The sequence below is a fragment of the Vespa velutina genome, chromosome 25, assembly GCF_912470025.1.
Source record: "Vespa velutina chromosome 25, iVesVel2.1, whole genome shotgun sequence".
Taxonomy (NCBI): domain Eukaryota; kingdom Metazoa; phylum Arthropoda; class Insecta; order Hymenoptera; family Vespidae; genus Vespa; species Vespa velutina.
In genome coordinates, this window is record NC_062212.1 from 1,255,573 (window position 1) to 1,270,572 (window position 15,000).

General features: G+C 35.2%; 1 protein-coding gene across 5 annotated transcripts in view; it reads right to left on the minus strand.

Moving 5' to 3' along the window:
• Positions 1–15,000, minus strand: part of LOC124957350 (LIM/homeobox protein Lhx5) — a 45,722-nt gene that overhangs the window by 2,219 nt on the left and 28,503 nt on the right. For 3 of the 5 annotated variants that reach the window (XM_047514329.1, XM_047514328.1, XM_047514327.1), the window contains exons 4-8: positions 7,403–7,635; positions 3,977–4,201; positions 2,531–2,772; positions 497–776; positions 8–196 (exon numbers count right to left, since the gene is read on the minus strand). In XM_047514329.1, the coding sequence (XP_047370285.1) occupies positions 8–196; positions 497–776; positions 2,531–2,772; positions 3,977–4,201; positions 7,403–7,635 (1,169 nt within the window). The remainder of the gene's footprint in view (positions 1–7; positions 197–496; positions 777–2,530; positions 2,773–3,976; positions 4,202–7,402; positions 7,636–15,000) is intronic. The other 2 variants (XM_047514331.1, XM_047514330.1) reach the window with 2 other exon arrangements.

Below are 15,000 nucleotides of genomic sequence, written 5' to 3' on the forward strand. Positions count from 1 at the left end.
ATCTTACCTGAAGGTGCTAGGAACTCTCCGGGGCTGCCACCAGTTGGTGCAGGAGGCCCCTGCCCAGGGGGCCCTGTTAGAAATTCCGGAGGACCACCTCCCGCACCCGGAGGTGGATACTCCCCTGTCACCGCCACTGCTGCTGCCATACCCGCTAAACTAGCTGGATCTAGACCTGTCAAGAACAGATTACGTACTGCTCAGAGAAGATCGTATCCGCCCGGCCATCTCCGAAACCGGCTGCTTCTCTCAATTTTATTATTATCATTATTAATACTCTCTAATAAGATTTATAAACATAATTTGTTTATATTCCAAATTTTCTTTAAATGAACATTAGAAAAATTATTCTTCTTATTATTATTATTATTTTCTTTTTCTTTTTTTTTTTTTTTTTTTTTTTTTTTTTTTTTTTTTTTATTCAAATCATCGATAACAGATCAATTTACAGATTATTATCGAATGACATATTATTAACAAATTTTTTGTTTCTTACCAGGATTACCTGGTCCAGCGAAAGGTGGCCCATGGGGATGTGGGGGTGGATGGGCGCCAAAAAATTCCGGATGAAACGTAACGGGACTACCATAACCAAATTCAAATTTGTCCCCGAAATAAGCGAAACTAGGTGGTGGACCATCCTCACCGCCCAATGCTGGATTAAGATTCAATGGGAAACCACGGATCTTTCTCGAGCCAGCATAATACGGGCTTCTACCTATCGACGTTAATTGCTTCAACCTTCTCTCTTTGCTCCTCTTGTTTTGAAACCAGACCTGAACAATAAAACATAATATCTCTCTCTCTCTCTCTCTCTCTCTCTCTCCCTCTCTCTCTCTCTCTCACGCTCTCCCTCTCTCTCTCATTCTTAACATTAGAACGTACAATTCTGACGTGAACAGTTGTTCGAACTAAATCATTTATAATTTCTAATTATTATCAATACGAGTATCAATGAATTGATCAAAAGAAGATTTGAAATTTTTGAATTTTAGAAAGGTGCGCGAGTCTAATCTTTTCTTTTTTCTTTTTTTTTCTCTCTCTCTCTCTCTCTTTCTTTCTTTCTTTCTTGGTTTTTTTCTTCTTCTTCTTCTTCTTCTTCTTCTTCTTCTTCCTCGACAGACTTTTGCGTTCCCGTGACGATCGAGGTGACGCGAGGATCTCGTTCACTTTGTACGACGATCTTCGATCAAATTTCGCGGAACATTTTCAAGGTCAATCGTATGAACCAATTTCTTTTTCTAACGAGTATATCGTACCTGTTAGTTTCTACGTACGATTATCAATCACGGTATCGATCCTTGGCTAAATTGAATATATTGTCGAAGACTTTCAGAAAGAGAGAGAGAGAGAGAGAGAGAGAGAGAAAGGGCATCCACGTGATCCCACTTACTATTAGTATGGCACATATTATCGTGCCATTTCGTTCGTTAACGTCTACTCCGCACATTGTTCTCTTGTCGAATGAAACCATTTAACGGAATATACCCACACACGTACGCACACACACACACACACACACACGTACACACATACATACATAAACACACGTTTATCACTGTAATCAATTTTGACTTGATTGTCAACCTGCCGATCGCTTCGTTACAGAAGCAACTCAATAAATTCTCTTTCGAATTTAGAATCCAATGATGAAATACTACTTCAATGATTCCAACGAAGAATTTTCCTTACGTTCGCTTTATCTTCAATTTAAGGATTTTCTTATGGAATCCAAATAATGCGGGTTTCATTGTCAATTTCTCGAATTTCTTACAATTTCGTTTTCACATAAGATCGCGACCGACGGAACGATCTTCGTTCAACGTTCCATTCATTATTTTTAATGATTTAAGATCTTAAGAAGTGTTCCTCCTTCACGTTTGTTCAATTTTATTTGCATAAGAAATGAAAAAAAAAAAAAAAAAAGAAAAAAAGTAATAATAGGCTGAATTATACAGTTCTTAACGTGAATCTTTTCTAATCATTATTTTAAGAACCAACTATCAATGAACATTCTCAAAAAATTTCTATCACGACAATGTATCTGAATAATTTCCACGAATTTCGAATAAGAAATTTGAAATCCTCCGTGATGTCTTTTTTTTTCTTCTTCTTATTCCTTTTCAATTTTGTATTTTGTTTCTTTAATTTTCGAACAATTCCACATAACTTTTTCTTTTTTGATTTCAACAAAAAAAAAAAAAACAAAAAAATCATATAATAAATATCAATCAAAAATCTGTTCGAAATCTTAGGGAACAATTTTCACGATGAAATTCGAAAAATTTCGATGTGTCCCAACGTAACCATAAAATTTCATTCGACAGATGGTTGTCTGAGGGAGAATGTGGGGGTCAGGTGGCGGGTGGTGGTGTTGGTGAGGGTGTAGGTGGAAACAAGAGGAAAAAAAAAAGAGAGAGAGAGAGAGAGAGAGAAAGAGAGAGAGAGAGAGAAAGAAAAACAAAAGAATATGTATATATATATATATATATATATATATATATATATATATATATGTAATTGTAAGAACCTGTATGACTCTCATGGGCAATCCAGTTTCCTTGGCCAATTGTTCTCTGATATGCCTTGTAGGTTTCGGCGTAGATGAGAAAGCGTTCTTCAATATCTCCAATTGTTTAGCTTTGATGGTTGTTCTGGGACCTCGTCTTTTCGATCCCGCACCGCCATCCCCACTACCACCACCTGCACCACCATCAGGACTCTTGTTTTCCGTTTGACTGTCTCTCGTTTCTGGGTCACCATCCAGGGAACCTTTGAAATTTTTCAGGAAGAATAGGTTGGATATGTGGTAAGGGGGGATAAGGGTTAAGGGGGTAGGGGGTAGGGGGTAGAGAGAAAAAAAAATCATTTTAATTCTTACGAGATCGACGAACTATTCGATGGAAGAATTAGACGATAACAGATAAAATGTATTATACAGGGAGGGGCAGGTCAGGGCGGAAGGGGGGAGGTTAGTATGGGGGGAGTAAGGGATTGCAATCTAAAAGCAAATCCCTTTCGGAAACCCCATTGGATTATGGTGAATGTTATGAAAGCCATACCTACTCTATAAGCTGTTGCTATATATATATATATATAGCAACGGAGAGTCTCTCTATCTCTATCTATCTAACTATCTGTCTCTAGTAACCTCTGTCTCTCTCGCACTAGTTTGTAATCTATATACTATGGTAAAGGTCTTAACCACGGGACAAAGAAAATGTTTGGACAGTGTCACTACGATCGAGTATGGTCACACCCCCTCCCCCCGCTCACCCCTCAAGCCCCACTCCCTCCCTCCCTCCCTCCCTCCTCCAACCCTTAAAAGTACCCTCTACTTTTTCTCTTTCTTTCATACTTATGTATGGTCTTCTTTCTATGTATATTTATGTGTCTATGTGTATCTATGTATGTCACTCGTGTTCTCATTGTTGTGTTCACGATGAAAGCAACGCGAACGAATAATGGTTCGAAGACCTGCGTGTGAGCTTTTGTAAGCTCGTCGAAAGAAAGAAGCAAGCATCGAGAGACCACCCTTGAACGTCCTTCGGAATTGGGGTGAGAATATTCGGGCATAGAATATTTTTTTTTTCCTTTTTTTCTTTTTTTTTTTTTTTTTTTTTGTTAGATATATCTTTCTCGTCCGATTGAGACGTTAATCGATCCGCGAAATAGAAATTATAATGACTTGCAGTTATTGGAAGTTTGATAGTTTTACTTTTTTTTTTTTTTTTTTTTTAATAATTTTTATAGGGATTTTTTTATTTCGTCCAAAATATAAAATCAAATATAATAATTTGATTCGCGCGATATCTCGAGAGAAACAGATCGGTTTTGTTTTACGTATTTAATGAATCCCTATCTAATAAATTCCTAATGATAATTGATACACATAATCTCGAAATAAAATTAAAAATAACAAGAACTATTGGACCTGGGATTAAACAGATAAAAGGAAATAAAATTAATTCTTTACCTTGATCCTCAGAGTCCTCCTGTTTGCAAGGATCAGTCACAAGTTGTAGATCACCAGTATGTCCAACATTTTGGTCACCTGGACCACCAGGACCCATATTGTGTGAACCTAGATGTGTACCGCCTACACCCCCATGATGATGATGGTGCGCACTACCGTCCTCGTCCTCGTCTTCCGATCCGGAACCCATCAGTGAGTCTCCTCCTGCCGACAGGTTGGACGATTCTGTCGTGAACGATCCGAACCGTATTATTGTTATCAATTCCTATTACATCTATCCTTGTTTTTGTATTTTTTTATGTTTAATTTTATTTTTTTTTTCATTTGTTTGTTTGTTTAATTTTGTTTCTTTTTTCAACTTAAATAGCTCATTCAAGCATTGAAACATCTGACATTAGAAATTTCTTTTATCTTTAATAAAATGTCTGACATTATAACTTAACTTTCGAGTTTAATTGACGTCGATATACGTAAATTGAGTTTAATTAATACATTTTGTCATGGAATTTCTCAAAATGGCGGACGCATAACCTAACAATTGATTTTGATCGACAATCGATTTTAGGTTAGGTTTGATTAATCCTTTTTTTATCTTTTGTTTTTAAAAATGGCGGATACAAATTATAATATAACGCGATCAATGGATAACCTAACTTTTTCTTAATTTCGATTAACACCAATATAGTTTGATTAAATATTTATTTTTTTCCATGTAAAAGTAATGTACAACTTAACTCTCGACTAATATTATTATTATTATTATTATTATTATTATTAACAACGATATAAGTTAGTTTAAAAAATTCTTTTAACAATAACATTTGCCAGTCGAAAAGTTTTCAATAATATTCATCATCCAGTAATTTAAACAAAAAAAAAAAAAAAAAAAAAAAAAAAAAGAAAAAAGAAAAATTATTCGCTCCTAATAAATTCGATCGTAGTGATCGTCGATGCGTGAAATAATATACGCAAAAGCAAAGCGCACATAATTAATACATAATAAATCATAAGAAAATTCAAATTAAACGTTCAAATTTCGATTTAATTGGCCAAACAGAATCAAATTCGATCAATCCACCGATAGAAACAAACCCGACTTAAAATCCGACAAAAAAAAAAAAAAAAAAAAAAAAAGAAAAAAAAGAAAATTTCTCTCACCTACCGATTTAATACGGAACAAAACAGAACAGAAAAGAACAGAACAGAACAGAACAGAACAGAACAGAATAGAACAGAGTAAAAAAGAAGGAAGAAAAAAAAAAAAAGAAAAAAAAAAAAAAAAAACAGAAAAAAGACCTCGAAAATCCAAGCGAAAAGTCGAGAGACAGAGAGTTATTTTTTTAAAGGGGTGGTGGAAGCTGTGAAGGGGGACGGCAGTGGTTGTGGAAAGAGGGGTGGGTGGGGGGGTTGGAGAGGAGGGGGCAGGAGGGGGCTTCGAGAAAAGGGGTCACAGTTCAACGCGCCCAACGCCAGGGATTTTACGGAGTCAGTATCGTTCTCTTTCTCTCTCTCTCTCTCTCTCTTTCTCTTTGAACGGGTAGAAGAGAAGAAGGGTCGGGAAGAGTGTGGGGGGTCAGGGGGGATTGGGGAGGAGTTGAGGAAGGTTAAGGGGGGTGGAGAGGGGGTTTAGAGAGGGAAGGGTAGTCGAAAGCCAGGGTTTCAGCCCTGTGTCAGCGGCAAGCTGTGAAAACACGATGCGTGTATGAGACTCGATATATGTAAGAGAGAAAGAGAGAGAGAGAGAGAGAGAGAGAGTTTAAGGGTGGGGGGAGAGGGTACAAGCGGGGAAAAGGGAGAGGGTTAGGGCCGTCTCGGTTTCACGAGGAGCTGCTCGTTCTCGTACATATAAGCCGTGAAACGAAAACCGAAAGGTCGTTAAGCAGGGGCAGCCTTTTGTCGCTACGATGCCGACACCGAAACCGCAAACTTGTTTCTTTTTTTCTTTTTCTTTCTTTTTTTTTTTTTTTTTTGTTTCTGTTTTCTGTTTTTCTTTTTTTTCTTCCCCTTAATTTTTTTCTTTCTCTCTCTCTCTCTCTCTCTCTCTCTCTCTTTTTTCCATTATTTTCCATTTTCTTTTTAATACTTTTTCTTCTTCTTTTTTTTTTTTTCTTTTCTTCTGTTTTCTCTTTTCTCTTTTTTCATACTTTTCGTCCCGCACTTCACCAGAGAAAGAGAGAGAGAGAGAGAGAGAGAGAGAGAGAGAGAGAAATACAAAGGGCCATCAGAACAGAAGGGCGCCGTCGTCGAAGGAAAGATTTTGATGGGCATGAGGATGGTAAGAGGGGGACGGGGGTCAATCCAGGGACCGATTGGCAGATGAGGTGAAGAGGCTGGGAAGTTGGGGGGTTGGGGGAGCGGAGGGGGGGAGCGAGAAGGTACGAAGGACAGAACGAATCTTCACGTGACCTTCGATCTCTGTTACACGAAATAGATACGAATTTATTGATGATACGTATTATCTTTTCGATAATACGAATTATCGATTTATAATTCATTAAAGATCATTAGAAATAATTAGATATTTTGGATCTACGTTAATCTTCAATCTGCGTTCTCATCGACGATAACGTCCTCTTTTTTCTTTTCTTTTTCTTTTTCTTTTTCTTTTCTTTTTTAACTTTTTTACGATTTGGACTCGTCTTATTTGTTGTCCGTTTTTTCTTTTTTTTATTTCTTTTCTTTTTTTCTGTTTTTCTCTTGGGAATGATCGATTAAATCCAATATAGAAATCGTCGAAGAACGATTTATCGTTCCATTCAAATGTCCGCCATTTTTTTCTTTGCCTTTTCTCTTTTTCTTTTTGTTTTCGTTTTCGTTTTTGTTTTTGTTTTTGTTTTTGTTCTTCTATCGCGACCAACGAACAAATATCTTTCGACGATGATTACGATCATTGAATCGATTCACGAACTATTATCATTATGTTAATCATTGAATAAACGCGCAAAAAAAAAAAAAAAAAAAAAAAAAAGAAAAAATAATAATTGTCGTAAATCTTTTTTTTTTCTCTCTCTCTCTTTTTTTTTTTTTTTTTATCTATATATTTTATTAATCATTCGACGGATCGATTTGTGTATTAATTAATTAATTTAATTACGACGAAAAGGGCAGAGAAAAGGAAGAAAGAAAAAAAAGAGAAGAGAAATCGCAAAATGCCGATCGAATGATTTTATCGAAAAGAAAGAAAGAAAGAAAGAAAGAAAGAAAGAAAGAAAAGAAAAGAGAAAAGAAAAGTCCGATCGATTGTCGAAAGAAATCGAGAATGAATTGGGACAACGTGTTAATTGAAATAAAATGAAATAAAATGAAATAAAAAAGAAGAAAAAAAAAAAGAAAGAAAAGAAGAGAAAAGAAATGAAACTGGACCAATAATGACGAGAAAAAGAAAAAAAAAAAAAAGAAATTTGTCAAAATGAATGAAAAACTTACCGTGATGGCCATGAACGTGATGAGTATCTGGGATCGATTTCCCGGACATGTAATCTTGCTTGCAAACGAATTTGTTGTCGTCCAGAATGTAAAGTTCCTCTCCGGTGCTCATCTTCTTTCGACAGACCACGCAGGTGAAGCAATTCAGGTGGAAAACCTTGTCCCTTGCCTTCCTGACTAGGTCCTGTGGTCCGATACCTTGAAGGCATCCGCCGCATTTCGTCCCGTAACGTCTGAAAGAAGAAAAGAATTGAAAAGATATATTAAAAAAAAAAAAAAAAAAAAAAAACAAAAGAATATAAATATTGAATTTGTTCGAGTTTATCAAAATGATTTATCGAATTGATCGAACGAATTCAATCCATTCGTTCGATCGATCGAACAACTTCTCAAAATTCTTCCGTCGATCTATGATTAATATATCTGTCGTTAGATAAGAAACGTTATCTGAAAAAAAAATGTATTCATCGATCGTTCAAATGTACGCCATGATCGATCGATCGAAGGTAATGAAAACAAAAAAACAAAAAAAAAAAATCCGGACCGATCTTTGGCACGTGGCATATAACCTGATCGTACGAAAGAATGAGAGAAAGAAAGAAAGAAAGAAAGAAAAAAAGAAGGACAAAAAAAGAAAAAAAGATGTAATCCTTATCGCGTCAAACGTCTCAATAAAATAATCGCACCCTAATCGATCGTGAAACAAAAGGCAATAATTAGATTCAACCACAGCAATAACACGTAACACCCTTTTACGAAATCCTCATCGTTTGTTTGCTCTTCGACGTATCGTTTGACAAGAGTAATAATTATCCCACTCCTCACCTCCAACCCTCCACCTCCCCTTCCCTCATGCCACCCTTCTCCCTCATCCCCCCTGTCCCCTTCTCATTTAACACAGCAGCCCAATGCAGCCCTGAAGCTGCTGCTGCCCAATTCCGCAGGTCCGTTCCGCGGACCGAGGCAGGTTCGAATGAAGAAAAGAAGAGAAAAGGAAAAAAAGAGAAAAAAAAGGGAGAGGGAGAGAGAGAGAGAGAGAGAGAGAGAGAGAGAGAAAAGAAAAATACAAAAGATTCGACCGAAGAAAATCAAATGAAGGAATGGCTCGCGTGATAGCTCGAAGGTATACAGTAGAGAATCGGATCGGATCGGATCGGATCGGATAGGAGATCCGGTCGGACTGGACCGTTAATCCAAAAAACCTAATCAATATAATATCGACACACTTCCTCGACAATTTCCTCAGGCATCTTATATGTATATATATATATATATACATATTTACACATACATATTTATATCTATATATATATATATATATATATATATATATATGTATCACACTCCCGAAGTAAATAAAATACATCCGAATGATTACACGATATCCAAACCTCTAATACGTATAATCAATAAGACGCAAAGCAACAATTTTTTTTTCTTCTTTTTTTTTTTTTTTTTTTTTTTTTCTCTAAACTATTCATCAACCTGTCCAATATTATTAACTCGTAAGGAAAAAGCAAAGAGAAAAGAAAGAAAAAGGAAAAAAAAAAAAAAAAAAAAAGAATAAAAGAGAGAGAGAGAGAGAGAGAGAAAAAAAAAAGATAGCAAGCAAGTCAGAAAGTGTTCGTCTTCGTTTCTTGGGCCACTTACTTCGTGTGAACAAAAAAAAAAAAAAGAAAAGAAAAAAAGAAAAAACAAGAAAAAAACCCCAGAAGCTACCAGTGAAACGAGCGAATGATAGTCGTTAAATCTTTTTCTTTTCCTTTCCTTTTGTCTTTGTTTCTTTTTTTTTTTTTTCCTTGTTTTAATCGCTGTTGCCGTTATCGTGATTCTTATTTTTGACCTCTTTTTCAACCCTTCAATACAAACCCTTCCCCACCCCACCCCCCATCCCTTCAACCCAACATCAAACGAACAATAATTGTTTTTCTTTATTTTTTGTTTTGTTTCGTTTTGTTTTCCAGATAAGAGAGCTGTCATTCTCTCTCTCTCTCTCTCTCTCTCTCTCTCTCTCTCTATCTCTCTCTCTGTCTATCTATCTATCTATATATCTATCTATCTCTTTCTGCATTTGTCAAGTTAATAACAGGAATTATTTTATTAATAACAGAGCAATTAGAGATGATCTCCTTCCATAGTCTCACAGTGTTAAAATTCAAACTCTTACATACAACAAATCTCTTCATCTCTTCATCTCTCTCTCTCTCTCTCTCTCTCTCTCTCTCTCTCTCTCACTACTTTCTTCTACCACTTCCTTTCTCTTTGGACATTTTGTTTCTCTTCTTCTCTCTCTCTCTCTTATTTTTTTTTTTTACCTTCCTCATTTCTTCTCTTTCGATTTTATTTTCTTTCTTTTTCTTCTTCTTTTTTTTTTCTTCTTCTTCTTTTTTTTTTTCTTTTTTGCGTCGAAATGCCTCGAGGCATCGGCAGCAACCTTTCTTCTTCATTCTCGTCTCGAAGGAAAAAGAAGGAAGCGGGAGGTTGGCCCGTAAAAATCATTAATAGAAAGGCTTACGTGGTGTTCACGCGTGTGAGACGCAAGAGCGAAAGAGAGAGAGAGAGAGAGAGACAGAGAGAGAGAGAGAATGAGAGTGAGAGAGAGAGAGAGAGAGAGGGAGAATGAGATGGGAGTTACCCTTAAAAAGGAGAAACGTAAAGAGAACCACGGACACTGGAATTCTCGGATGTAGTAAAGAAATATAGGACAGGCGGGTCCGAGTTTGAAGAAAGAAAGAAAGAAAGAAAGAAAGAAAGAAAGAAAGAAAGAAGGGAAAAAAAAGAAAAAGGGGGTGGGACCACTCGACGATTTGCCACGGACCCAAAAGGTACCGTGGTAAGGATAGAATGAGTGAGAGAGTAAGAGAGAGAGAGAGAGAGAGGAGAGAAAATGTTTCCGTCTCATTTTGAATCGTTTACCAGTTGATCGGCACTCGATTCTCATACGATGAGAGTTTATATTTGGTGGAACAACGAAAAAAATCAAAGTTTCGTATATATTTTTATGGATTTTAGAGATTTAATGATTATTGTGAGAGATCACGAAGAAAGAGAGAATTCATGGGAGGGGGTGGGCGGGGGAATAACAAAAAAATCCAAATTTCGTATATATTTTTATGGATTTTCGATATTTAATGATTATTGTGAGGGATCGCGAAGAAAAAGAGAATTAATTGGGGAGAAGGCGAGGGGGCGGTGGGCGGTGGGCGGTGGGCGGTAGGCGGTGGGCGGGGAAATAACGAAAAAATCCAAATTTCGTATATATTTTTATGGATTTTGGATATTTAATGATTATTGTGAGGGATCGCGAAGAAAAAGAGAATTAATTGGGGAGAAGGCGAGGGGGCGGTGGGCGGTGGGTGGTGGGCGGTAGGCGGTGGGCGGGGAAATAACGAAAAAATCCAAATTTTGTATATATTTTTATGGATTTTGGATATTTAATGATTATTGTGAGGGATCGCGAAGAAAAAGAGAATTAATTTGGGGGGAAGGCGAGGGGGCGGTGGGCGGTGGGCGGTGGGCGGTAGGCGGTGGGCGGGGAAATAACGAAAAAATCCAAATTTTGTATATATTTTTATGGATTTTGGATATTTAATGATTATTGTGAGAGATCGCGAAGAAAGAGAGAATTCATGGGGTGGGGGGGGGGCGAGGGCAGGAGGGCGGGTGGGTTTGTTTTTTCCTATATCATTAATGTCCAATTACAACGATTCATGTTGTAAGTACGAATCTAAAGTATAATTATAAATTGTTATAACATTGATCATAGTGATCCAATGTTTATTAAAAAAAAAAAAAAAAAAATGATCTTTGAAGAGAGAGATAAGGAAAAAAAAATTTAACGTTTGCATCGATATTTGCGACAATGAAATTTTCCAATTTGATATATTTTATGGATTTGATTTTTTTTTTTTTTACTTCATGATTATTGTGATGGATCGTGAAGAAGAAAAGAAAGAGAGAGAGAGAGAGAGAGACATTAAATTACATCGATTTATTTTATATAAAAACGAATCTAAATAAAATTAAATCGATGAAACATTGATCAGTATAAATAATTAATATTAATCGAGAGACGATAATTGTAAAAGTTTTATTTTTTTTTTCTTTTTTTATTTTTATTTTTTTTTTTTTTTGAAGAAATATAAAAGAACGAGAAAAGAAGAAAGAGGAGTATGGAAGAATTACAAGAGAAATCTAACAACAAAGGGGGTTTGTTGATAATTTATAAAAAAAATTTTCTTGCGATGTAATCGAAAGAAAAAAAAAGAAAAAAAAGAGAAAAAAGAAAAGAAAAGAAAAAAAACCATGACGTCACGATAACGAACACAATCGATAAAAATTATTAATCGCTTTTTGATAAAAAAAGACACCTTTATAGAATAGAACATAATCAACGTATAAATCGTACGATGAAAAATTCATCATTCCGTTATAATCCCAATCAATTATTAACGTAATCATAATATCGAAAAATTCTGATATAGTTGATTATGTTTTAATAAATATCATTTAAATCGAAAACGTCGTAGACATTTTCCATTGTGATATTATTTATTTCAAAAAAAAAAAAAAAAAAAAAAAAGAAAAGAAATAGAAAAAAAAAAAAGATAGTTTTTTGGTAACTAACATGAAACGTCAAAAGATACGACGGTGAGCTAACGATAAGATATATATAGAAATTTATATCCCGTCGGGTAGCTTTTTGATCCTTTTCTTCGTTAATCCTTTCCTTCTCACTTTTCTGATTCCCTATCAGGATTATTCGTTTCGATTAAAATTAACTCCGACGCCAAAATGTATCCCTATAGTTTAGGCCAAATACATTTACATACCAGTTGTTTCCATCGGGGGAAAAAAAAAAAAAAAAAAAAAAAAAAAGAACAAAAAAAAAGAAGAAAGAAAAAAGAAAAAAAAGAAAAGAAATCAATTAGAACATTTTCGAGATCACCTCGATCAACAATTTTTTATTTTCTTTTTTTTTTTTTTTTTCTTTTTTTTTCCCCCTAGCCTAAATCATTCCGCACGGCCTATTGATAATTTTGCTATCGAAGAAAAGGAAAAAAAGAAAAAAGAAAATTTGCGATTGAGCCCGAAAGAACGGCGATTTGTTTGAATTTTTCTTCCTTTTTTCTTTCTTTTCTTTGATTCCTTTTTTCTCTTTTTTTTTTTTTTTTTTTTTTTTTCGAATCATCGAAATCATCAAAGACATATTTTTCCGATCGATGAAAAACTTTGGATAAATCTTAGAATAATTTGAAGCCACGTGATATAGACTTTTGGCCCACCCTGTAGTAGTCTCGACTACTGAGAAACACCTAAACGCCTCTTTGTTCCAATTTCTGGTCTCCTTGATCGTCAAGAAGGAAAGAGAGAGAAAGAGAGAGAGAGAGAAAGAGAGAGAGATGGAAGACGAACGGAATCCAATTATTATTATCATCTGGTCGTCATCGTCGGCGGCACGTATGTATGGTTGTATGTATGTATTCGAGCTCATTCGAGTAGGAAGGTCAAGGTCCCAATACTAGTTTTGGTACATAAGCTGTTCTTATATGTATTTCATGAATTCTTCATTTTATATATATATATATATATATATATATATATATATATATATTCTTTCAGATAAAAATAGATATAGAGATTGATCGACGTATAGTGATAGAATGCAAAAAAAAAGAAAATATGAATGTATAAATATACATATATATACATATTGAGAGAGAGAGAGAGAGAGAGAGAGAGAGAGAGAGATCAAATAAATGGTTATGGCAAAAATACCTAGATGGGCCCAATGGATTCTCTTAGGTTAACGAAAAATTCCCAGAAGGATCCTCGAAAGGCCTAAGATTTTTATTTAGATGGTTCAATAATTTTTATGCGGATGAAAAATTTCCAACCGAACGAAAAGTTCTTTCAACGAGGTGAAAAAGAATTTTGTGGATGGATCAAAAGTTACTAGATAGGTCGAAGGTTTTTTTTTAAAATCGATCAATAAATTCCTAGAAGAATTATGAGTTTCTAGATTGATCTAAGCTTCTATTAGATGGATCAATAAAATGTTTTTAGATCCATCAAAAGTCAATAGCTCGGTCAAAAGTTTTCTTGGGTGAATCGAAAGTTACTAGGGCCCAAAAGTTTTTAGATGGTCCTAAGATTCTCTTAGGTGGGTCAGTAAAAATTTGTTTAGATGGATCACAAATCAATACTTCGGTCAAAAGTTTTCTTGGGTGAATCTAAAGTTACTAGACGGGCCCAAAAATTTTTAGATGGTCCTAAGATTCTCTTAGGTGGGTCAGTAAAAATTTGTTTAGATGAATCACAAATCAATATTTCGGTCAAAAGTTTTCTTGGGTGAATCTAAAGTTACTAGACGGGCCCAAAAATTTTTAGATGGTCCTAAGATTCTCTTAGGTGGGTCAGTAAAAATTTGTTTAGATGGATCACAAATCAATACTTCGGTCAAAAGTTTTCTTGGGTGAATCTAAAGTTACTAGACGGACCCAAAAATTTTTAGATGGTCCTAAGATTCTCTTAGGTGGGTCAGTAAAAATTTGTTTAGATGGATCACAAATCAATACTTCGGTCAAAAGTTTTCTTGGGTGAATCTAAAGTTACTAGACGGGCCCAAAAATTTTTAGATGGTCCTAAGATTCTCTTAGGTGGGTCAGTAAAAATTTGTTTAGATGGATCACAAATCAATACTTCGGTCAAAAGTTTTCTTGGGTGAATCTAAAGTTACTAGACGGGCCCAAAAGTTTTTTAATGGACCTAAGGCTCCCTTAGGTGGGTCAGTAAAAATTTATTTAGATGGATCAAAAGTCACAAAAGTTCGTTCAAAAATTCTCTTAGCTGGATCGAAAGTTACTAGATGGGCCCAAAGTTCTTTTAAACGGGGTCCAATCAGAGAAAGGTTATCAGCCGATTATAAAAATCGATTATACCACTGCGATCAATTCCAAGCCAATAATTCTTTACATTTTCGCAGATTATAATACTTCAAGATTAAGAGATTTCCTTTCTTTTCTTTTTTTTTCTTAACGGTCCGCATAATATTAAAGAATCGATTTCTCAAAGAAGTGACGAAAAAGAAAAAGAAGAGGAGCAGTCGTATGACGAATATGACCTTAATTACCTTATGACCTTACGTATCCTATAATGATTTACAAATACTTAAGATATTTTATTTCTTCATCCATTTATATCTATCTCTCTTTCTTGTTCTCTCTCTCTTTCTTTCTTTCTTTCTTTCTTTTTCATTTCTTTTCTTTCTTTTAAATTAAAAACTCTTACACGCGGATATATCACATTCGTATAATAATACAACGTAGTGTCGATCGTTCGATGAATTTCGAACTTTGAATCGAAAGAAACGAAACGAAAGAAAAGCGAAACAAAACAAAACAAAACAAAACAAGGAACACAGAGGAAAAAAAAAAAGGAAAAATCAAATGAACAAAAAAATGAAAAAGAAGTAAAAAAAGAAAAGCGAGATTCAGAGGAGCAACGAAAATGAATTCGTGATTCGGTAATATGGAGGAGAAGGTAGGGGTGCGGGGAGGGGGAGGGGGTCTTGAGGACGAGGAGGAGGAGGATGGGGT